General features: G+C 37.3%; 1 protein-coding gene across 2 annotated transcripts in view; it reads left to right on the top strand.

Annotated features, from left to right (window-relative positions):
• The window catches only part of C15H8orf34 (chromosome 15 C8orf34 homolog), a 122,218-nt gene that overhangs the window by 41,749 nt on the left and 54,561 nt on the right, over positions 1 to 25,908 (top strand). For both annotated transcript variants that reach the window (XM_024126957.3, XM_024126956.3), the window contains exons 2-3: positions 15,279 to 15,426; positions 21,334 to 21,465. In XM_024126957.3, the coding sequence (XP_023982725.1) occupies positions 15,279 to 15,426; positions 21,334 to 21,465 (280 nt within the window). The remainder of the gene's footprint in view (positions 1 to 15,278; positions 15,427 to 21,333; positions 21,466 to 25,908) is intronic.

The following is a 25,908-nucleotide window of genomic DNA, read 5'->3' as shown; positions in this document are numbered from 1 at the left end:
TACCCATAAAAATGGAAAAGTAATCACCTTTTACTAAAATATTATTACCTGAAGAACTTACTAAAGGTCAAATTCTATATTAAAAAATTCTTTCTATGATTTCACCATATTTCTGAATACATGGCTGCCTTTGGTTTTTATATTCATGTTATGCTTTTACTTAGATTCCTTTTCTATCATTGTAGAGCATCTCTTTAACTTTTTTTTCATGGAGGGGGGAAATAAACTCTCTGAATTTCATGTCTGAAAATATCCTTATTTTTTCCCACACATTTGATTTATATCCTGGCCCATTCATACAATTCTAAGGTCATGTCCCCCACTCACCCCAGTTGAGCATCTTAAAGTTTACAGCCCTTTTGTTTTTTAACATTGAATTTTACTGATGAGAAGTTTAATATCACTCAGATTCTTTTTATTTTATAAGGCAGCACTTCTCCCCTCTGACATCTTTTATTATTTTATTTTTGTCTGTGAACTCATAACATTTCATCGGGGTATTTTTAGTTAAGGGTCTTTTCATTAATTCTGAGCTCTTTCAGTATGATGCTTTGGGTATATCTCTTTAGCTTAGGGAATTTTTATTGTATTTTTCTTTGTTTTCTTATCTGCATTGTCAGTGTATTTCTCTGAAATGTTTCTTAAAAGTGGTGGGCCTTCCATATCTTGACTTCCATACCTCTTAATGTATATTTCGCGATTTTTGTATTTTTATTTCATTTATCATTAGATTTATTCAACTTTAGTTTTTAGATCACTACATTGTCTTGAATTTATTTAGTCCTTCCATTTATATTTTGATTTTTGCAATTCTATTTTAATCCTCATCGACGCTATATAATATTTTCCTTAGATTTCTTATTTTTCATGGCAGCAAGTTCTTGTTTTATAAATGTAACACTCTTTCCAGTAGTTTCCTGAAATTGCTCTATTTCTTCTCGTCTCAGTTGTCTTGCTTATACACTTGCACAATTTTTCCTAAAATTTCTGGTGATTTCTGGTTGTCGATTCATATATATGAATGAAAGATAAGATTTCTTATTATAGGTAGCTTGTATGGGTCCCTCTGTACTTGAGTAGATTCCCCATCTGACCTCTTCCTTGACTGGGAAAGCTGGGTGAATGGGCTTAGAGAGATTAGCAATCAGACTTCCTTGTACAATATGCAAGTCGAAATCCAGTGTCCCCAAGAAAGGAGGGCCCTGCTCTGGGGGTAGAAAGCTTTCCTGTAGTTCACTCACTGGACTCTGTCCTCACCTTCCATGAGATGTGGAGCCCAGGGTTACCTCAAGTTGTACTCTGCTGCTTCTTGGAGTCTACGGTTATTCCTGGAGTCCTTTCTTAGACAGATGGCATTGGCAAAGAGTTCTCTGGGGACTTCCCTGGTGGTGCAGTGGTTAAGAATCCACCTGCCAATGCAGGGGACACGGGTTCGAGCCCTGGTCTGGGAAGATCCCACATGCCGCAGAGCAACTAAGCCCATGCGCCACAACTACTGAGCCTGAGCTCTAGAGCCCGCGAGCCACAACTACTGAGCCCACGTGCCACAACTACTGAAGCTTGTGTGCCTAGAGCCTGTGCTCTGCAACAAGAGAAGCCCCCGCAATCAGAAGCCCTCACATCACAATGAAGAGTAGCCCGCGCTCTCCACAACTAGAGAAAGCCCGCGCACAGCAACGAAGACCCAATGCAGCCAAAAATAAATAAATAAATAAATTAATTAAAAAAAAAAAAAAGAGTTCTCTGACCTCACTCTGTGTGTAAAAGCCCCAGGTGCCAACAGCATCCCTTAGAAGAGAGAGATGGGTCTCAACAAGCCCAGCTGCTCCAAATGTAGTTCTTTGATGAATTACACTGATAGCTTCTCCTTGGCCTATGGTTGGTGCTTTAGCTGGAATGGTCTCTCTGGCTCTCTTGGGAAGAAGAGAACTTCCTTCTGGTGTCTTGGGCTGTAGTGTCTCGGCTGTTCTAAGGTAACCATTAGTCTTACCCCATCTGCTTAGTTCTTCATGCTTTAGAGTTTCTCAAAATTTCCAGTCCGTTGATGGCACTCTTTCTTGTTTTCCCGTGCTATTGTGCTTTCATTTTTTACATAACATCTTTTCTGTTATTCTAATAGGACCTTGGGGCATGAGGCTAGTCATTGTGTAGGTCTGTAAGGTCATTCCACTGTATTATACAAGAAACCAACTTGTATTTAACCTGTTAAACATTACAGAGCCACTGCTTCCAAATAGTGTTTGTGGTCTAGGTTCAGTGTTGAGGGAAAGTGTTTTTGGTCAAATAAAAATATATAAGCATACACGGCATACTTCATATGTAAAACCATCTTGACAACAGCTGGCAAGATTATTCATTGCCTCAGCAGAAAATGGATTTTATTGAGTGATTGTGAATCTTTCTAAATCACCTTGTGATTTACCAGCTGCAGTGAGCCTAGTCGAACTCAGTGAGGGTTTATTGAAACTGATTGCTGTTTATTGTTCATTATGGAATTTAGTCTTAAGCACATGATGTCTGTTTTTATCAAAACATATATAACTCTACAAAGCCTACATAGAGTGTATATATATATATAATCTCTCTCTCTCTCTCTCTCTCTCTCTCTCTCTCTAGATATATATCTATATATAGATATAGATATATATCTAGAGAGAGAGAGAGAGATTTTAGCACATATCTTCTGTGAATGGGGTATTAGGTGTCTGTAAAATAGCAATTTATTACCAGCAATTACTAATGATGTCAACTTGCTCTTTTACTTTCCATAAACCGTAGAGAATATTTGATGCCAGCATGCTGCTAAATTAATTTATGTAAGAATTTCTGTCTATGCTTAATGCCATGACTTTTACTTTAATGTTGGTTTAGGACTAAATGCCTTATCAGTTAACTTTTTTTTTTGTACATTGACTTGGTGTTCTGCATATTAACTATAATTTTTCTTTGAAAATGAATATATAAATTTGTATATTCATCTAATGTTTTATAATCTTGGATTTTAATAATAAATAGTATGGTTTTTTCCCTAGCTGAAAAAAAATTTTTTTTAACTTTTTAGTTTATATCGGAGTGTAGCCGATTAACAATGTTGTGATAGTTTCAGGTGCACAGCAAAGTGACTCAGCCATACATATACATGTATCCATTCTCCCCCCAAAATTTTTTTGCTGATGAAATATTTCTAATAAAGAGGAAACATTCATACTTAAATGTTCTAGACTTACTAGATTTAAGGAAAAATTTAAAAATAGACCTATCTTTCAACTGTGTCATCAGATTATATTGCCTACCACCTCAGTTGTAACTTTCATAGACCCCTGGGTGGCTCCCCTATATTCCTCAATAGTTTTAACTCTATAGACGTCTGGGTGGTTTCCCTGTATTTGTCAATAGCTTTAACTCAATATACTGCCATTCTTTCTAATACTACATCTGTGTTCATTCTTGCAATTTTTGTATACATGTAAATGACCTTTCCATCACACTGACCTCTTTGTTGAACTCCTCTCACCCAGTGATCTATTTTTCACCTTATTTCCTGTCTTAGCCACTCCTATTGTTGTTACTCAATAACTGCCGTTCTCCAGAGTCTCACTTTCAAGCATCCTTCTCTCCAACCATCTTCTCCTCTTTATCTAGGTCACTGCCTCTAGTATCCCAACCCCAACTTTTCTTTGACCCTACCTGGATGTCCAATCCATTGATCCTACCACATTTTCATTTTCCCTTACCTCTTTGATGTCCTTGCGTAGCTTAAATTCTGGGACCAGTGGCCAGTCGTTATAATTGCTCCATTGCACGTACTCCCAAGTATTGCTACCTTGCCCCTCTCTCAGCTCATCCTACTCAATTAGTTAAACCATAAACCTACCTAAATACAAATTTTTGCCTCTTTCATGCCTACACCTGTGCAGCTGAACAGGGCTGGGAGAAAAACATGCTACCACACAAACTTGTCTTACTTTAAATTTGTGACAACAAATCTCAAGTGGCCAGGTAATCCTACACTCCTGGGTCATGATTTTTCATTTGTTTCCCTTTTCTCAAAACTCCCAGTCTTCATCTCCCATTCTCTGTTTCTGCTGTTGACACTTGTTTCCTACTTCCAGACAATTTGAAGAGGAAACCCACAGACCGACAACTACAGAGCAGGGATACCTTTCTGTTTTGTTCACCGACCATCTGCAACACACGGTGTCTAGTTTATAGTGAGCGCTCAATAAATATCTGTTGCACAAATAAAAGAGAATGCTTGTCATTCTAAAGTAAGCATTACAAAATATTAATTGAAAAATTGCTGTGAACACTATCTGTCTCTTCTGTCTGACTAGTTCACAGCTCCTTTCCCATGTTCATGTTGGAACTCTTGGTCTTCCACCACTGAACCATCCCTTGTTCATTGCTCCGTGTTATAGTGAATGGCACTGACATCAGCTCAGTCATTCAAACCCAACACCTGGGTGATTCATTCTTTAGGCTGATTTGACCCACTCCTCGCCGGGTCAGGTCTACTTTTAGAAATTTATGTATAAAGTCAGGCCATTGCTTTGCACCCTCACTTAAAACACCACTATATAGTTCAGTAGTCTCTGAACAGTTTCGGCACATCTTTTCAAAGGGTAAATCAATTTCAATTCCTTAATTAACATCACTCACTAGCTTTGCGTTCCGTTTAAAGTAATATTCAGTCTATATGTCAACCAACAAAGCCCTGCAAGTTCTGGCATCTGCCTACCTCTTCAACTCACTATTCCCTGCTGGCATTTGACAGCTCTTTAGAATATACCAAGCCCCACAATGCCCAGGAGTCTTTGCATTTATTCTTCTCTCTGCCTGAACTGCTAGATTTTTGAAGGTCTGGTTCTAGTTTTACACTCAGGTCTCAGATCAAATATCATTTCCTCAGAGAGGCTTTCTTGATCACTCCCTGTAATATATCTTACCCCCATGTTTCTAATATATTCTCTGCCTTTTTTCCATAGAACTTTCCAGAATCTATATTTATTTTACTTATTGATTTTATTATTTGTTTATTGTCTTACTCTTCCAAAGAATGTAAGCTCCCTAATCCCTGGGCCATGCCAGTCTTGTTTATTCTGAGGTGAGAGCCTACTATAAATATGTGATACGAAAGTGAAAGACGTATCAAGGGAACTTTTGCTCTCTGTAGAATCTAGAGCATCTTATCATAAGAGATGAAACCACAGGTTGGGGACCGTGTTTAGGTAGTTTTGAATGCTATGAAGGGAGGTATGTGGGGTTTGTTTGTTTGTTTGTGGGGATTTTTTTTCAGGTCATAATGCAGCTACAGAAGGTTTTTAGTAAAGTTATTGACATGATTTATTCATTTATTCATTCTTTCTTTTAGCACATGTGCCAGGAACTGTTCTTTGATCTTGGGAAACAAAGATGTCTAAGACATGTTTCCTGACCTCAAGAACTCTTCAGAGAGCTGAACTGGTAAACACATGATTTAATACAGTGGCATGAGTGTTGTGTACAGTTGTATTTATAATATTATTCAAACACTTACTATGCCTAACTAACTCTGCTTGGAGCTGATCAGAGCCTTTTTTTTTTTTTTTCCATGTGGTTCCTATTATGCTGGTGACTTCTTTGAAGCTATATTTAGTAGGCATCTGTGTCATCATTTGCCCACAATTCCGAACCCGTGTCCCCTGCATCGGCAGGCGGACTCTCAACCACTGCGCCACCAGGGAAGCCCTCTTCTGCTTTTAATAAGTGCCATTTTTAACATTCAAATGGCAATTAAAAAGCCTATAATGTTCTTCATGTCCGTATGACTCTAGCCTCAGTCGGATAGCTTCAGGTGGGCACCTGATCAATACGTCCACTCTATCTCTGCTGGGAATATTTATATTTAAGACCCAGAGACTCAAAGTTCACTTCTGTCTGTTCATCTAAGATGTAGGAGCTAAGTAGGTTGGCTGTGTGTGACTGTGTAGCACTGCAGTCCTGGAAGACCAGGAATCATGTTTCCTAGCAGGTGGAGAAAGCCAGATGCAAAGAAAGGTAAAGGATGTGGCGAGATGAGAGACCGAGAGAGACACGTGGCAGGTTTCAGGTGCTTGCCTCCACTTGTTCCTGAGACCCAGCATCATCACTGCACCTCCTGTAGATTGGCTGTCCAACCCATTCTGGAATCCGTAAGCCAAAATATCCACCTATTCATCCAAGCTAGAGATTTGACTGAGCCATACTCTTTTTTCCAATATTATCATTGTTTTCAGTTTTATTGTGATTTAATTGACATACAGCACTGTGTAAGTTTAAGGTGTACAGCATAATGCCTTCATGGACATATATTGCAAAATGATTACCACAGTAAGTTTAGCTAACATCCATCATCTCATATAGTTACAAAACAAGAGAAAATCTTTTTAAAATCCCTAGAAAAAGCTAGATTTTTTAGAAAGAAATATGCTTGAATTCTCAAAAGGAAAAATGGGAAAAAAAATGGAAAGTAATCCCAATATATAGATACAGTGAAATTATCTTCAAGTTTAGAAAGCAAAAAACGACATTTCTGTGCAAACCAAAACACATATAATTTGTCACCACTAAAATAAAGGTGTTCCTTATGCTGCTGAGAATAATCCCAGATGGATGGTTAGAGATGAATAAAGATATAAAAGCAATAAAAATGGTAACTATGTGGGTACATATAAATGTATGCTAATGGCATAAAATAAAAATAAAAAAATACTTTGTGGGGTTTAATATATGTGTATATATTTCTTTTTTTTTTTTTTTCCCCGGTACACGGGCCTCTCACCGTTGTGGCCTCTCCCGCTGCGGAGCACAGGCTCCGGACGCGCAGGCTCAGCGGCCATGGCCCACGGGCCCAGCCGCTCCGCGGCACGCGGGATCCTCCCGGACCAGGGCACGAACCCGTGTCCCCTGCATCGGCAGGCGGGCCCTCAATCACTGCGCCACCAGGGAAGCCCTATATTTCATATATAATATTATATATTATATATATATTATCTATGTAATTATAGTACACAACAATAAAAATAAAAGCCAGGGGTGATAAGTGGTATCAAAGTATTCTAAATTCCTTGCAAAATCTGAGATGAGGGAAAAATACCAATTAATACTTAATGTAGATAAGTCAAGTATTAATTTTATAATCTCTGGGTAACGACTAAAAGAATCTTAAAAGTGTGTATAACTTTCAGACTAACAGAGGGAAAAGTAGAATAAATTTCAATCGACCCAAAGAAAATAAGAGGAAAAATGAACATAATCTTGGCAGAATAACTAGAAAGGTGATAGAAACAAAATAGGATGATTTTTTCCACAAGATATTAGAGATATTGTATAGCTCTATCATTAAGATATTGCAATGATGGTATAAGATTGACAAATAGATTAATGAAATAAAATGTAGTTCTAGAAATAGGCCCATATGTACATGGTCCCTTTGATTTATGACTCTTTTAGGATGGAATCAGAGTAAGGCTTACATAGTAGTAGTAGTAGTAGTAGTAGTAGTAGTAGTAGTAGTAGTAGTAGTAGTAGTGGTGTTCACCTAGGATGGGCCAATGTATCCATAACCAATTTGAAGATATCCTTGCCATAGAGACAGAAATGTGGACATCCTTTCCTTAGATCATCGGTTCCAAAAGGAAGTGCCGGGTGTGCACTATGAAATTTCTTCATTATTCTATCATGCTGAGCACTCTGTTTTAGTTACACATTATTTATAAATGACAAAAGGCTAAAATAAAGTAATTCTTACTCAACTGAGGGACAGCCTCCTTACTCAACTTTTACGAACATCTGCTACTTCCACCGTGGATTGATTTAGTTATTTTCTTTGAGTCATGAAGTGCTTAACTATTTCTGCTGAGTTTCACCTCTATTGTACTCCTACAGAGATATTTCCAAGACTGTGGAAAGTCCTACCTAACTTCAAAATAGTTGCGTTGATAGACTATATATTGAACAATATAAATTCCTTAAGTAAAAGTATTTCCATATAGTATGCTAATATTTCTCTGGAGACCTTGATGTTTGTGTGGAAATTTAACTACAAGCTTGTACGTTTATATGAAAACTCTTTCAAAGTGGATATTAAATATTCAATAATTAGATTAAATACTAAATCTACTTTAGCATCTCGAATACAGAGATGTCATCTCTGAATTAGAGGGATTAATAGGTATTAGGCAAAATATTCGTCACTTGTCATCTGCTAGTTAGATTTATTATTTGTCTATATTATTAAAAGCAGAGAGAATTTAGTATCTAAAATTCAGCTCTAAAACTTAGAACGATTATTTTTTAATTGCGGTATTTTCATTATTCTTAATCTTCATTATAAAACTACTTATTTTTTTTTTTTACTTTCCCTAACTGGATTATATTCTATAATATATATCGAGGTAAATTAGTTGCCTTTTACTGTGTATTACAAATGAGTATCATAACCTAATTTTATATTAAATGATATTTAAGAAGGGCCAAAGAGTCTTTCAAAACAGCGGTGAGAATTTCTTATTCCCTAGGCCTCTATGGTTGTGTTTGGATGCGTGGCTAAGATTGTTTGCATAGGTGGGTTGTTGGTGAGGGGCAGGTGACCTGAAATAAGCAGGGAGTTAACACACACCTTTGTAAAAGTGCATATATCCTAGTTGGGTTGTGCATCTTGTATGCAGTCCTTTAATGTATAGTGAGTGTTTAAATCTATGGAATATACTTGACACTTGTGCATATCAAACTCAATAAATAACTGATACTTTTAATTATTGCTATTCACATTGCTTCCTTTCCTGTTGAGCTCAGCCTTCCAGTGAAATCTCAGTTCTGATTGGGAATGAGAGAACGTTTAGGGTGGGCCTGAGCATGGTCCTGAGGTGGAGGAAGGTTGATTAACCAGAGGACAGTTTGAGTTCTGTGAACAGAAGAGTCTGACCGGAAAACATCAAACAGATGTCTGTCCCCTTCTCACTTGTGCATGGAAACCTAGATGCTGCATTGGAACCTATTTGTTGCCAAAGCCAAAACTCATAACAGAGCCTAGAGGTGTAATGAAGCAGAAAAAAAAATTTCCTCCATTCTACTTCTATTTAGAAAATGGAATGAATGAAAAGGCAAGGATTCTGGTGGGGGTGGAAATTCTATCAGTTGGGAATGCTGACATCAATTTAAAATAAGGCTGTTTCAGAAAAATAAGCTACTTTGGAGACAACTGATTTTCAAGTGGATAGTCTCTCATTTATTTGTTGACAATTCAATGCCCATTAACTACCTATTTATGAAAAACAGGTGGTGGTGGAGAGGGTGAGTGTCTGGAAGGTTGTGACCTCATGCAAACTTTTAATAAGACCTAATTAAAAAGAGTAAATTGAAACATATGCAGATTTAGAATGAATTAATTCAGTTGTCAGATCTTAATGCCAGCTTTGAACTAAAATATTCTACAGATGGTAATGTGCCACATGCCAGTTAATATTTAAGATAATTATGGTGTTGAGTAAAAAATATATTTGATTGACACCACCTCCATTATTACTATAGTGTAATATCCTGTAAATTTATTGATTTAACTAAAAGACTAGATGATGAGAAAGTTCTGAGATTTTGGAAATGGTTTTAATTTTGTTTCCTGATAACTTTCTACTGAAGCTAGTACTTACCTCTCAGGAAATGAAGTAAGAAGTAACTTACTCCCAAGTAAGAAGTTAAGTAAGTAAGTAAATTTTTAGGCAGAATGCCATGCTGTCTGTTTGCTGTGCGACCTGAAGCAAGGATTCTTAACCTGGAGTCAATGAAACCTTAGAAGGTTAGCCCATGGATGGGTACGCACCCAGGAATATTATGTAAGATTTGATGTTTGTGTGTATACATGTACTTTTTGGTCTTTTAACCAAGAGATTCCATAGCTTTCATCAGATGAAAAAAATCTATTAAAATGTTTTCTACTGTTGCCTGATTACTCATTCCCTTAACTACTCACACATTATTTAATAATAAATGACTATGGTGAGCTACCAACTCACTCATGGTTTTGCTTTTATCTAGTGGACGTTAAAATTAAAATGTATTTTGCGACAGTCATTATTGCTATTTAGTTAGCATTCATTCTCCAACTTATTAATTATGGCCATGCTCTATATGGTACAAGGCTATAATACCCTAACTTCCATGTATTCACATGATGTATAATACAAATTTGCAGTCAGTAATTAATGATTTATGTTCTCTAGATTGTTTTTCAAAATTTTTAAAAATAATGTTATCTTCCTATATATTTATGTTTTTAAAATAAATATATTTGAATTGGTAACAAAATTATAATTAACAAAAAAAGGAAACATATCAATGCAGGGGCTGTCTCAATACTCATGAAGTTAAAGACTGCAGTTTATAATAAACTGTATTAAGAGAGCATTAATTAGTTGTATAATCAGAAAATATAAAGCCAATAAAAAGATGCAATGTACATAGTCTATCAAAAACATATGCTATAAAAATATCTGATAAAAATGGTAATAACAGTAGTGGTAATAATAAACATATAAATATATAAAAATAATATAGAAATATATAAAAGCAATAATAAACTTGAAAATATTAGCTAACACCACCTTTGGGTAGATCATTAAGGGGGGTTTAGTCAGGAAAACAGAAGCAACTCCGTATCTGGGTCATATAGGGTTTAATACAAATAAGTTTGCATGATGGAGAGTTAGAAGGTTGGGGCGCAGAGGCCAGGGAAATGCTGAAGGTCGGGGAGCTGTCTGTCACCAAAGGTAGAAGAGCCCACCCTGAAAATCACCACCTGGATATCCAAAGCAAGTGGTTTTCAATTCCTTGCCTGGAAGCTGCTGCAGTTCTCCAGTACTTTTGTACCACTCCTACAGCTATCCCAGTCTGCAGTGGAGGTTTCCACAAATTTGCTGGGAAGCTGATGTGAATCCCTCATCTGCTGTCACATCTGCTTGCAATCAACTCCAGAGAATAATTTCTTCTGCTTCTCTTACTTTCTAAGTCTTCTATGAATTCCTCACTTTGGGATACTGTACTCTAACCCAGATCATATAAAGAAGATTCTGGGAAACAGTTCCCAGCCTTAGAAGAAAATGTTAGGCCACCCAACACAACAGGCTACATATATCCCAAGCACTTTATGAATGCTTTGCAATCATTATCTTATTTAATCCTCCTGGCAACTGTATCATGTAGGTACTATTATCATCCACATTTAGTAGATGAAGTATTGAACGTTAAAGTGATTAAGTTTCTTGCCCAAAGTCATACAGCTACTAAGTAGAAGACGAGTGATTTGAAAAAGCGTCCATAGGATTTCAAAGCCTCTGTGTCTAATCGCTGCCTTATCCTGTTTCTTCTTTTGCTTCTCGCTTACATCAGTAATATTATTGATATCAATTAACTAGGAGTTAAATCCTCTGTTGAGGACAGCTGCTAATATATTTTGTTTGCAACTTGAATGCCCCATCTTTAACTAGCCTTTGAGTGCAAACAGGGTCACATTAAAACTAATACCTTTATTTTATCAATTCCCAAGCCCTTGGCCTAAAATTTCCATAATGTTTTTGTTCCAGGACAGGAGTGCTATTGCCATTTCGATTGTTTCAAGTTATTTATGCCCAAAGCCAAAACCTCCCAGGAATCCTTGGCTAAAGGAAAGCTTGAAAACCACCGAAGGAGCAAATGCGGAGGGCGGCCCATTCTACAGGCCTGATTCCTGGTTGACAGGCAAGGGTATTAGTAGAAAGCTGCTCAGGCGGGAACACTCCAAACCTTCTTGCCAAAGTTCAGGGCAGCCTCTGAGCCTAAGGCCTGAGCTCTGGGGAGGGCTCTCGTCATGAAACTGTCAGGCGGGGACCGGGCCCTGGTCCTCCTGGTCCTGCGAGCTGGGAAGCATCCTCATTGGGTCTGAGGCTGAAGTCTCTGGTGTGGGTAAGGCAGGAGGGTGGGGTTTCTGGCTCCAGACACGATTCAGTAGATACAGGGATACCCTGGCACACTGCAGCCAGCTCCCGGGGCGCTGGGGTCGCCATCCAGAGCGTGGCAGGGTTCCCGGGGTCTGCAGACGGCGTCCCGGGACAGGCTTGGGGCAGCGGCCCAAAAGCCACGTCGGTGTATCTCCCTCGGGACAGCTGCGGGGGTAACTGCATTCCGGGGCAGAAAGAGGGTGACACTCCAGGGACCCTTGCTGAGGAGCCTGCTCTCAGGCGCTCGGGCACCACTAGGGCTCGGAACTGGCGGGCGGCGTTCCCAAGACCCGCCTCTGCGCCCGAGTCCGCGCCCCAGAGTGCGCCTGCGCGGGGCCGCCGTCCGGCCGAGCAGGCAGCGTCGGCGGAGCGCGCTGTTGCTGCGCCGGCTGGCGTCCGCGCGGGCGACGGGTGGCCCAGTAGGGGATGGCTGGATGCAGCGTCGCTCTGTTGGTCGGGCTCTGACACCCAGGAGTTCCATGGCACAACTCTTACGCTCAGGGTAAGAATAGTAAATGAGCCCCGCTCTCCCTCCCCGGAAGCACAGAATATTCCCTAATGGCGTTCGGCCTCCATTCCCGACATTGGCCCGCTCTTCTGGAATACTCTTAAACTTATGGTGGCCGGTCCCTGACCACCTTCTTTGGTCGGGTGTCTGTCTTCCACCTGACCTTCAAGGTGCGCGGCTCCTTTCTCATCTCCTCGATCTGTGGGCCCCTCGCTTCTATCTCTATGTGCCTCATTCCTAGTGGGGAAAACCAGTCTTTTTATTGCCGGTAGCATCTTTGCAAATCTAAGGATTTAAAATGTTCACGTCTGGGAAAGAGTTTAAGTCCTCAGAATCATTAAAGTCCGAATGCCAGTGGATATACATGGATTGAGTGAGAGGCAGGGTAATTCCTCTTATAAATGCAATAACCTAGAACTAGACTCTTAATCAACCAACATACCCAGTACACCTTATTGCAAACATTAGCTCTTTTCATTTTGTTTATGACGGTTTTTGTCCTGTGTCTTTAATCTCGTATATTCATTAATGGAATATAAGAGTATCCAAAACTAGCTACTAGACGGATGCTATTTAAAAAAAATTAACAGTGACTATTTGGTCTATTATGACTGTATGGTCCATCTCCTAAAGACAATATAGGGACACTTCAGTTTATTTTAAAAGGAAAAAACCCCAGAAACTTTCCATCTAACTTGAAAGTTAAAAAAAAAAAAAGTGCGTGAGATCTTCAGAGATTTCAGGGTAGAAATTGCTTTAGCTTTAAAGCCCTGTTATCTGACCTAATTTTGCTTTATCGGAGTGCCCAGGCCTTCTGTAACAAGAGTAATCTAGTTGGTCCTTCTATTTATTTTTCTCTCTATTTTTTCATAGCTTTTGTAATGTACAGTTAATTTAAATAGAATATAATGCATCTTTTCTACAGTAGCAAAATCTAAAATGTTTTAAATTATGTTCCACTTCTGTGTAATTGGGTTTTAATTGAACCTTGCATTGCTCTACCATGTAGAGGAATGACCTCTTAAGTTATAACCATAATAATTGAGACTTCAAATAACAGAAGTAAAGAAGACCTTTGCCAACTGGTTGTTTGCTTACCTGTTTTTTAGAATATAAAAACGTCTTACGTTTGTCTGACAAATATTTTGCTTCACAGTGTGTTCATAGTCGAAATCCTTTCCTCTTTTTAGTTCCAACTTTATGTTCAGGCTGGACATTTTTGAAATACCTTGAATTATTTTATCCATGTCTCTGAGATCAACTTGGAATCTTGTCATCTATAAAATCCATTTAGCCTCTACTCAGATAAATCCATGTGTTCCTAGACTATTATAAATGTCAACAAATATCCCTGAGACATGACAGCAGTTTCTTGTGTAAGAGTTCAGAAGAGTGTGTTTTGCTGGGCTAAGAAATCTATGGATGCTTTAATTGTTGTTTATTAGGACAGTAAGGGATTTTAATTTCTAATATTTACCTGGGGTCAGTAAACCAAATATTTATTCATTCATTCATTCAACACCACCTATGAACTAGGTAGAATCTAGACCCTAAGGAGAGAGTAGAGATCAAACCAGGCCAGTCCTTGGTCTTAGTGCTGTAGTAGGAGGGGAGAAGAGTCAGGCACAAACTGATGAGCAAATATTAAATGAGATGATTCTGGAGAGTGCTAAATACTGCGAAGAAGATGAAGAAGTGATAAAAGCTTATGAAGATTCGTTAGGGTAAGCTTTTTTAAGAAGGTATCATTAGAGACTGAATGATGACAAGCCAGCCATCTGAACATCCGGGAAAAGAGCATTCAAGGCAAAGGAAATAGGCCACCAACAAAAAAAGACAATGGGATGGGGAATTTCCAGTATCCCTTCCATTAGCCGTCCTAATACCTGATACCCAGTGTATCACTAGAACCACTGCCTCTCACAGAATCTGAACTTAAAATGACAATTGACAGACTAGAATTCTGGGCTAAACCCAACATGATGAAATGTGACGAATATGAATCTAAAGTGGTGCGTGCAAGTTCACAAACCCAGTTGCACAGCACAAAGTGATGTTCAGTTGGCTTGGCAGCTGTTCATCAGAAAACAGCCTGGGGATTCTGATGGACCACAAATTGGCACTTGCTCTTGCTGTTCCTGACTGGCAAAAACAATGTGTAAATATTACCCTTAAGCAGATTTCTCCCCAATTTAAAGCATCATTAGAGCTGTCTAAAAATGGGACTCTCCATTGCTTCACTCATTAAAAAAAAGAAAGAAAGAACAGGAACAAGAAAGAATGAATACCTATCAGGGCTTTTGGAAAAAGGAATCTCTGTTGGAGAACCAGTTTAAGACATTTTTTGGTTTCTGTGAAGCTGTGGCTTGTTTCTTTCATTCCAACAACATTTTCTTCATTTAGGGATATTTATATATAGTTAAGAAAGAAAAATGATATTGGTATATAAGGCATATGGTGAGGTTTACTGAAAAGTTAATATATAATGGCATCTCTCAAAATAGTAATCTGAAATTGAAAATTCTTTTTAGAATAAATTTCTAGTATATTTTTGGACAAATATAATAATACAAATAAATATATCTTGGCTTTGTCATGTATTAGCTGTGTAACACAGTGTGCTTCTCTGCACTTCAGTTTCCTCAAGGTGAGGACAATAACTTGTGCCTTCCTGAAAGGAGTTTTATGAGGATTAAGTTAGTTGTAGTGCTTGGCAGTAATAAGTTATATATAGTTTGCTGTTATTTTAGATGTAAACATATGCTTTACTTTGCCTTCAGGAATTAATGACCAAGTTAATTACTGAGACACCTGACCAGCCAATCCCATTTCTCATTGGCCATCTTCAGTCTAAACAAGAAAACCGTGGACACCTTCAAAGAACTTTATCTGGATCTGCAGCTCTCTGGGCAGAAAGTGAAACATTAGGTAAATGAAAAATATATTTTACAGTCAATGTTAATACATTTAAACTAAAAGTTACGAAAGTCTTCCTCTTTATAATGAGTAAATCTAGGTGGTTACCTGGGGTTTCATGTATTCATCCGAGACTTCATCAGTATGCTAAAATTTGTCAAAAAAAAAATTCTTGAATTTGAATATATTGTTATGTATTAGCTTCAAAATATGGGCATCTTTGTGTTCAGTCTGAATAGAAATAAGATTCAGATTTGCATGAAAAGCTTTCATTTCATATGAATTAAAACTAATTATTTTAAACTTCTTATCTTTTTATGAAGAATTTGAATTAAGTGCTTATGGAACTCATCTGTGTAGAAAGGTAAACAGTAGATTTCTACGGAGTTACCTTTTTTGTAGCCCAAATGGATAATTACTCTCTGTTTCCCTCAGTTGTAATTTTACCTTATGTACTAAGTTCAACCTGAGGAAGCTTTATTCACTCTATTGGGGAACCGGCCTTACCAAGTATGCAATAGCCTTACCTCCCCAAAAAGCACTGGTGATCTAATTGGGTAGACGTGACTTCGGTTTTGATTTATAAAATGTGTGTCCGACAGCTTATTTCTTCTACACCCTGGTCTGTTAGTTTGATATTAGTATTTACTTCCAAACCCAAATCCCTACTCCCCCCGGACCTGTTGCTTGGGTAGCTGACTCCTCACCTGACTCCCATGGTATCTGACTGACAGGATTCCAGATGCTCCCGGGGATAACACCATCGCTTCTCTTCTCTTCATGCTCTGTGGGATCCCGTGAAAGGATTTTGGTTTTCTTTGGCTGTGTTCTCACATTGGTGCCTAAAGTGGGTAGGGAATAGGGTATCCTCTGAAGAATGTAGACAACTCTGGTGTTAATTATCCATACAGAAGTTCTCTGCTGCATACAGGAAACTAGACTATGAGCTTTTGGCATACAAAAGAGGGGACTCTTGGTTTTTCTTGGCCTCCCTTTCTTATCGTTAGATTCTTAGTAGGGTGGCTCTTAGGCATAGGCTCTGGTTTGTAGCTGCAAAGAAGGCACCATTCTTCTGAAGGTGGACCAGATAAACATCTATGAGCTCATTGAAGCTCATATGAGCCCATATTTATAAATTATCATATCTGGAGAGACAGTAGTGTATTAAATTCTGTAGCTTTAATCAGCAGACATTTAATATCTCACATTTTTCTCAGGTCAGAAGTCTGTGCAGGGTTTAACTAAATCTTCTGTTTAATCTGCAAAGCTGCAAATCAAGGTGTAGGAGCCTGGAATAGAATCTGCTTCCAAGCTCATTCAGGTTGTCGGCAGAATTAATTTCCTCGCAACTGTATGACTGAGGTCCCTGTTTTCTTGCTGGATCTCAGCCAGGGGCTGCTCTCAGCAAGTAGGTACAACCCACAGTTCTTTGCCACATGACTCTTGCATCGTGGCAGCTTATTTCTTTAACAAGTAAGAATTTCTTTCATTCAAGTTTACTAAGATGGAATCTTATATAATACAATGTAATCATGGCATTGACATCCCATTACCTTTGCCATATTCTGTTGGTTTGATGCAAGTCAAAGGTCCTGTCTACGCTCAAGGGGAGGGAATTATTTAGGGCATAACATCAAGGGACAGATATCAGGGGGGATCACTTTAGAATTCTGACTAGCACAGGTACCTGATGACTCGTTGCTTGGAGAGGGAAGGAGATTATTATAACTTCCAGTTTTCTAGGGTAATGGCATAAGTGGTTGTTTAATAAAGCAAGATGGGAACACAGGACTAAATTTATGAAGACCCATAGTAAGTCCAGTTCCTTTGGATGAATTTGAATTTCTTGTGGGGTATCTTAGTAGATAATTCCAGCAGGCTGTTGTATCTGAGTCTAAAACTCTGGGAATGGGTTAAGGCAGGAGTCGCAGGTATGGCATTCAGGATTGTACACAATAAAACCATGTGAGTGGGAGAATGGAAGAAGTTGTGGTCAAATTTAGAATAGGAGATGGACTAGGAGAAGGCAAGGGTGAGATGATATCTTTTGCCTTAAATTCTGCCTGTTTATTAGGAAGTGAGGTTGTTTGCTGAGGGCAAGAGGTTTGGGGATTGAATAGGGGAGATTGAAGTGAATGATATTAATTGTGAAAAGTCACCATGGGGAAGAAAAAAAGAGTTGGCAAAGGAAAATAAAAAAGACTAAAGCAGTTCTGGGGCTTATCTGAAGTTCAAGACATGAATTAATCATGGAAACGATGGGCGAGATTGTGATTTTTCCCCCCAGTGCCCAGAAGAGCTGGGAGGAGGGACAGAAAAGCCTTTCGAGAGACTGATGAGAACGGTAGTCGTACCCTAGTTGGGATGGAGGGTGGAAGAGCAGTTCTGCGAAGGGGCTGAGGATATTTGTGGGTAAATTGTGCAAGTGATCAAAGCACATGGTCTGGTATGAGAGGGTAGGGAACAAGGAAACAGTTTAGACATAAAAAGCTAGTCAGAGACCTAAAAGCCTTTGAGAGGCCCGTGTAAGGGGAGGTGTGGTGAAAACATGAAAGATTGAGAAGGACAGGGAAATTGTGATATTTGGGATCAAGACTTTTGAGGTGGAATGCTTCCAGATGATGAGAACATTCTGTGGGTGACCTGAGTTTGGGGGTGTCTGATGTCCAGGGAAGTGAAGCTCTTTAGAGTTGAGGAGGACAGTGAAGTATGAGGTTCAGTACATGGTTTGTTTAAGGATTAAGAGGTCACCAGGGTTTCATTCTGGCTGTTAAAAGGTCAAGGGTGACGGTGCCAATGTCTTCAGTAGGGCTGCGGCAGTAATCAGGAGGAGAAGGATGCAGTAATGAAGAGGGGTGAGCAGTATAGACGGGCAGCACTTACCACAAGAGAGGAGAAACTTTCGGCTTAACGTGGATGGACCAGAAAAACGCAGTCTGTGGCAGGTGACACGTGGGGGAATGAACACCCTCCATTCCAGGAAACTGCAGAGGAGGGAGTGCCCTTGTGGAAAGAATGAGTGGCTCTTCTGACTTGAAGGAGGGGATTTGAAGATAGAGGGCTGTTTGTTTACTGTGGAACGTATGCCCCAGAAGGTGAAGAGGAAAGATTTTAGAGGGAAGGGTATGGCAGGAGGGAGAAGGAAAGCATAGACTAATTCTTGGATGTGAATATTAACTGATGAAGTTATAATTCAGGTGACAGTAAATAATGCCAGTTTAAACTGTAACTGTAATTTTGAATTATTTCTTTTGGTGCTTTTTCTAATTAGTTAGAAAATGTCTCAATCGTCAAAATATATAGGTCAGTACTTTTTGAAAGTATCTGAAGGTGCCCTCTTTTTGCTTTTAAATGTATCCAGCATCTTGGGACCTAACATCTTTTCAGAAGTCTGTCATTTAATGTCCAGGAGAAAATTGAAAGCAACCTTGTTTTTACTCATTTTTCGATATTCTGTTATTAAATACTTATGGGATTTGTTTTTTTCTTTATTTCTGAGATTCCAAGGTTTTACTGGGACTACATCTAGATGTTTGTCTTTTTTCTTTAATTTTTCATTTTATTCAGTGAATCCTTTCAATTAGCAAACCCAGGTCTTCAGCCTAGAACAGTTTTCTTCTTGTGTACTTAATGTTTCTGTTGTGTTTGTTTTGATTTCTTCTTCAAGAAAATCAACTATGTATAAATTGAGTTTTCTTTACTTTATTGATAACTTCTAGGGAGGTTTGTCAAGCACGTTCTCTGTGTCACTGATTCCGTGTTCTGTAGTATTGGTTTTCTCTTTCTGGCTTTGTACACAAATTTAAATGTTGGTACGTGTTGCGTTTTAGCTTCCTGTCAGTGTTTCCGTATCTTCTTTAATTTCTCTTAGCAGTTATATTTTTATCTATTTTCTCATTTCTTTTTGCTTCACAGAGTCTATTTTCCTTTATTTTTATTAAGAAGATAAAATAGCCACGTTCTAAAATTTAAAGGTTTCTTCATAGTAAATCTTTCCCCAAACTGTGAATTTCCTCTGTGTTTTGAATGATGTGTTTTTGTTTTTTATATTGAATCTTCCTTCTTAAAATGATATTTATTTTCTGTTTGTTTGAATTTAAATGAGGAGTGTTCTGTCTAGTTTCAGGTTTGTCAATAAATAGTGTAGGTAGACTCTTCTTTTTTGTTCGCTCACCATATAGCTTGGAACCGTTTAGGTAGTTTTCAGAAATCTGGGGGAGACAGGTGAAATCATGGTTGCTACTAAAATTTCCAGTATCAGTTAAATCCTGTAGGTCTCTGCTAGACTGACAAGTGACTTTCTGTCTTTCATCTTTTTTTTTTTTTTTTTTTTCTTTTTTGCGGTACACGGGCCTCTCACTGTCGTGGCCTCTCCCATTGTGGAGCACAGGCTCCGGACGCGCAGGCTCAGCGGCCGTGGCTCACGGGCCCAGCTGCTCCGCAGCATGTGGGATCTTCCCGGACCGGGGCACGAACCCGTGTCCCCTGCATCAGCAGGTGGACTCTCAACCACTGCGCCACCAGGGAAGCCCTCTCATCTCTTTTTAACTGACTAAATAAGAACAATATCATTGCTGGAATATTTAAATTAATGTGGATTTTTTTTTTCTTTCCAATAGTGGAGAATTTAAAAAGCCACAAAATCCAATATATCATTGTTTCTGGCTCCTTTTAGTTTTTCTTTGTATCGTGAGATGCTATGTTTTGTGTCCATGATTCTTTATTCTTTTAGCTATGTTGCACTAGACGAAAGTACGGTTCTAGTTTGTATGTAAAAGGACAAATTCTGATAGATTGTGAAACAATGTAAGGAGATGAATCTGAGGTAGGGGCAAGCATTGTGGATGTCTAGAAATTTTTCAGTCTCTTTCTGATATGCCGATCTTTTGTCTTAATTCTATCTATGGAAATACTTCCTGGGTTCTGGCAGAATATAGACCAGTATTTCTGTTCCTAGTGTTTTAGAATATTTATGCCTCTTTTGGTATTTAATGGGATGTTGGAAGTAGAAAAATTGGATAACAGCTCATTAAGTACAAACTTAACATGAAAATTTGAGGAATCCCTATAATATTTCATGATGTCTACTTGGTATTTATAAGTGGGTAGTCAGAGAAAGATTTATGAGTCATCCATAGAGCTGGGATGATTGGAAGCTGTTTAAATTTAAACAGGAAGGCAGAAGGAAACTAAGGAATGTCCTACCGATGAACGATAAGGAAGCATGAATAAGACAGAGAAGGAACAGTTAGATAGGTGATATGGGGATGAGGAGAATGTAATGCCCTGAGAATAAGAGAAGAAAAAATTCCACAATATAAGTCTGTCTAAGAATATGGAATGCAAAGAAGTTAAGAGAGATGAACTCCTGGAAAGATCATTTCATATGGAAGTTGGTATGACACTGGCCACCTTTGAAGGGGAACTACAGCTTTCAGTAAAGGTGGTTGAACTACTCTTTCTTGAACAGAACAGTGGAAAACATGAGGGATACTATGGAGGAAGTGTAGGTGAGCACCGGTGGTTTTACGTGCCATAGTAAATACAGATAAGGTAGCATCAAATGAGTAAAATGTACTTAAACATTTAGCTGTTTTTATTTACAACAGAATACAAGGCTTTATTCCATGACACCCATTTATAGAGTGTTATTTTAAGTAATCTGTGCCTTAAAAAGACTTTCGAATAATTTCACAGTTTAACATGATCTTAATCATATTAATATATAAGCTAATTCATATCAAATTCAAAACTCAAATTTACAGGAGAAATCAAGTAATACTTTGGGACATTTGCATTATTTTGATATGAGGTGACATAGCTTTTGCCAGGTATATCTAATTACTTCATGGATTTAGTTTTTGACCAATCATGAAATCACTACTATTTTTATATGTATTTTTTTTTTTGTTTTAACAGAACATAAAGGAACAAGAAGGGAATTCAGAAACTATGATAAACCCTGGCAGTTAAATGCAAAGAAGCCTAAAAAGTCAAAAAGCGACCTTGCTGTGTCTAATATTTCTCCACCATCGCCAGAATCAAAATCATGTAAGGAAGTTTGTCATTCAGATATTACTTAATGTATGTAAGTGTGTGTTAGTAAAATGAAGAAAAGGTAAGAATTGAAGCCAAATTTTTTTATCTGATATTCTGGCTATTCTAATGAATTTCACATTTGTTTCAGCATTAACATTGAGCTTTATTTATATATAGGTACTCACTCATATTCTCAAGCATATGTAATTGATTTAGATCTTTTTGAGTATAATATTCTTTTAAGAATGTAAACTGTGTGGAGCAGGTCCCTTGCCTCTCATGAATAGTTGCAGTGTTTTAACACATTCAGAGAAATACCAACCCTACAGTTAATAAATGACATAAAAACAAATTAAATATTTTAGAGGGAAAACAAAGAAGATTTCTGTTCAAAACATTTAACAAAATTTAAAAAAAATCCTTCACCCAGGATCTCTCTGAAGCCTACCCATTTATTACTGAAGCTTGTATATTTATTCTCTCCCACGATGATAAGTACCCCGTATCTCTCAATGCCTCTCCTCCTTTCCCACTGCCTTTCTAGCCACTAAGTTTTTCCAGTGCTCTGTTACCACCACGTACACATAAACATGTCATGTAGCTTAAGATCTTGTAACAAGTCAGTTATTCTTGAAAGGCAAGAGAGCTTGAAAGCTGTTCTTACACATCAGTTTCTTGTGGTTGTTACAGAGCGAGGTGTTTGATTTTAATTTAAACAGGAAAAGGAATAGGTAGAAAATATTTATTTTTGTTTGAAAAATTTGAAAAATCATTATGTGCTAACTGGGATCTGAATTGGGGTCATTTGAGAAAATGACTGAAATTAACTCCTTGAGTTTCTTTATTTATATAGTGGTACTCATAAAAAGTATTGTGTCAACCACAAAGTTCTTGTGAGAATTATGTGAAGTACTACAAACTACAAATGTTCTTTTAAAATTACGATTGTAGCTAAATTATCCTGCTTCACCAGTTTGGTTTATAAAATTTGGTCCCAACATTTAAAAAAATATACAAGTTTAAAATTTAAATGTTCTGTTCACAACCACATTCCCAGTAATGTCCAGTACAGTTCCTGGCTCAGTTAATAAGTGTTAAATGAAAAAAATGTAAAGGAATAAATGAAAAATGAAATCAATCAGTTCTCAGTCTCACATTTCCCTTTCTATCCTTGGAAATGTCTTTCTGTCTGTCTCTCTCCTCCTCTCCCAATGATAAATCCATAACCCTAGGGGCTTATTTTAAAGGGCTGAGTCCTGGATCGCATCACCTTGAGGGTAGAATGCTGTTAAGGTCTTTCATTTTGCAGAGCCTTTGCTGTTTATGGGATGCTATGTAGCCACAAAATGTTACTGGTGGACTGGCATCTGATATCTTTTTCTGTTCAGGTGACCTACTCTCAACCTCTGGTTCCATTGGACTGTTAGCTCTTTAAAGGAAATTAATAACAAAGTATCATGAATGTTTAATAATATATGTAGAGATAATATATTTATACATGACAATAGGATTATAGGATTCAGAGTTACTGATTGGAAATATATTGTTGAAATATAAATTATTCCTGAAGTAATAGAATATCTTTTGAACATAGACCATGGTAAGTTAAAGCTGTATATTGTAATATGTAAAGCACCACTAAAAAGAAGCACATAAAAGCATAAATAAAAAGTTAATAAATTTATTAAAATAAGATGCCCCAAATTTTTTGATTTATTCTCCCAAAACAAAGGCAAGAAAAGAGGAACAGAAATAAATAACAATCTCCTATTGAAATAAGTACAATCCCTATCCAAAATCTAGCAGGTATTTGACCCATGGAAATTGACAGTATTATTTTAAATTGATTTGGAAAGGGAAAGAACCATGATTATCTAAAGCAATCTTGAAAAACATGAAGTAGTTTGGAGAATTTACCCTACCTGACTTCAAGTCTTATAGAACTACAGTTATCAAGACAGTGTGATTTTGGTGAAAGGATGGACAAATAGATCAATTGAATTTAATAAAGAGTCTAAAAATAGACCTGTGTATGTGGTCAAATGATTTTCCACAAGGACATCTAAGCAACACAGTAGGAAAAGGAAAATCCCTTCAACATTGGACATTCATATGGAAAAATACACACAAGTTGATCCCTACCTTAATTCATACTGAAAATCAATCTGAGATGGGTCATAGACTTAATGATGGAAACAAAAACAATGAAACTTCTAAAATAAAACATACAAATATAACTTTGTGACCTAGGAGAGGCAAAAAAGTTTTAGAGATGTTCTAGTTACCATGGCTTCATAACAAATCACTCTAAAATGCTTTTTTTTAGGTTAAATTAGCATAACAAAAATTAACCATTTTAAAATGTACAATTTAGTGGCATTTAGTACATTCAAAATACTGTGCTACCCTAACCTCTTTCTAGTTCCAAAACATTTCGTCATCAGAAAAGGAAACTCTGTAACAAATAAACAGTCACTCAACATTTCTACCTCCCACCAGCCCCTGGGAACTTGCTTTCTGTTTCTGTGAATTTACCTATTTTGGTTATTTCATATTAATAGAATCATATAATATGTGATCTTTCTGTGTTTGGCTTATTTTACCCAGCATAATATTCATATTTTCATGGTTCATTCCCATTGCAGCAGGTATCAGAACTTCATTCCTTTTTTGTGTCTGAATAACATTCCATTGTATAGATATACCACATTTAGTTTATCCATCCATCTATTGTAGGGTATTTTGGTTGTTTCTACATTTTGCTATCATGAATCGTGCTGCTATAAACATTCATGCTTAAGTAACTGTTTGAACACTCGTTATCCATTATTTTGAGTATATACCTTGAAGTAGAATTGCTGGGTCATGTTGTATGTTTAAACTTTTGGGAGAACTGCCGGTTGTTTTTTATGAAGGCTGTACTATTTTACATTCCCACCAGCAATGTAAGAGGTTTTCAGTTTCCTTACATTCTCACCGACATTTGTTTTTTTTCTATTTATAACAAAAATATTATACCATCCAAATGGGTGTGAAGTGGTATCTCATTGTTGTTTTGATTTGCATTTCTGTGATAACTAATGATGTTGAGCATACTTTCATGTTCTTCTTGGCCATATGTATATCTTCTTTGGAGAAATATCTATTCAGGTCCTTGGTTCATTTTTTAAAGTAAGTTGTTACTCTTTTTTTCCTTGAGTTTCGAGAGTTCTTTATATATTCTGATCCTACACCCTTACCAGATATATGATTTACAGATATTTTCTCTCATTCTGTAGATTGTCTTTTCACTTTCTTGGTAGTATTCTTTGATTTGCAAGTTATTAATTTTGGTGAAGCCCAATTTATCTATTTCTCTTTCTCTCTCTTTTTTTTTCTTGTGCTTTTGGTGTCAACCCTTGCCTAATCCAAGACCATAAAGATGTACCCCTATGTTTTCTTCTAAGAGTTTCATAGTTTTGGTTCTTAAAATTTAGGTCTGATTCATTTTGAATTAGTTTCTGTTTATGATGTAAGGTAGGGGTCTAAATTCATTCTTTTATATGTGGATATTGAGTTGTCCATTTGTTGGACGGCGTCATTTATTGAAAATACTATTTTTTACTCATTAGATGATGGTCTTGGCACCCTTGTTGAAAAGCAGTTGACAGTGAATGTATTTATTTCTAGACTCTCAGTTCTATTTCACTGTTCTATATGCCTATCCTTATGTAAGTACCACACTATTTTTATTACAGAAGCTTTATAATGAGTTTTAAAATTGGAAAGTGAGTACTTGACCTTTGTTTTTCTTTCTCAACATTATTTAGGCTATCCAGGGTCCTTTGCAATTCCATATGATTTTTAGGATCAGCTTTTCCATTTCTGCTAAAAAATGTCATTGAGATTTTAATAGGAAATACATTCTGTTAATAGATCATTTTGGGATTATTGTGATCTCAACATTGTTAAGGATTCCAATTCATGAACATGGGATGCCATTACATTTATTTGTCTTCTTTGATTTCTTTGAACAGTGTTTTGTACTTTTCAGTGTACTAGACTAGCACCTTCTTGGTTAAGTTTATACCTAAGTATTTTATTCTTTTGTATGCTATTGTAAACGGAATTGTTTCTTCTTTTCTTTTTCCAATTGCTCATTGGTAGTGTTTAGAAATACAACTGATTTTCAAGTATTGATCTTATATCCTGCAACTTTGCTGAGCTTGTTATTAGCTGCAACCATGTTTTTGTGGATTCTTTAGGCTGTTCTACATATAAGTTCATGCCATCTGCAAGTAGAGATAGTTTTCCTTTTCCTTTTCCAATTTGAATGCTGTTTATTTCTTTTTCTTGCCTACTTGGTCTGGATAGAAGTTTTAATAGTATTGAATAGAAGTGATGAAAACAGGCATCCTTTCTTGTTCCTCATCTTAAGGGGAAAATTTTATTATTTTACTGATCTACATGATGTTA

The sequence above is a fragment of the Physeter macrocephalus genome, chromosome 15 (assembly GCF_002837175.3).
Source record: "Physeter macrocephalus isolate SW-GA chromosome 15, ASM283717v5, whole genome shotgun sequence".
NCBI classification, from domain to species: domain Eukaryota; kingdom Metazoa; phylum Chordata; class Mammalia; order Artiodactyla; family Physeteridae; genus Physeter; species Physeter macrocephalus.
This window is presented reverse-complemented; position numbering and strand designations above follow the sequence as displayed.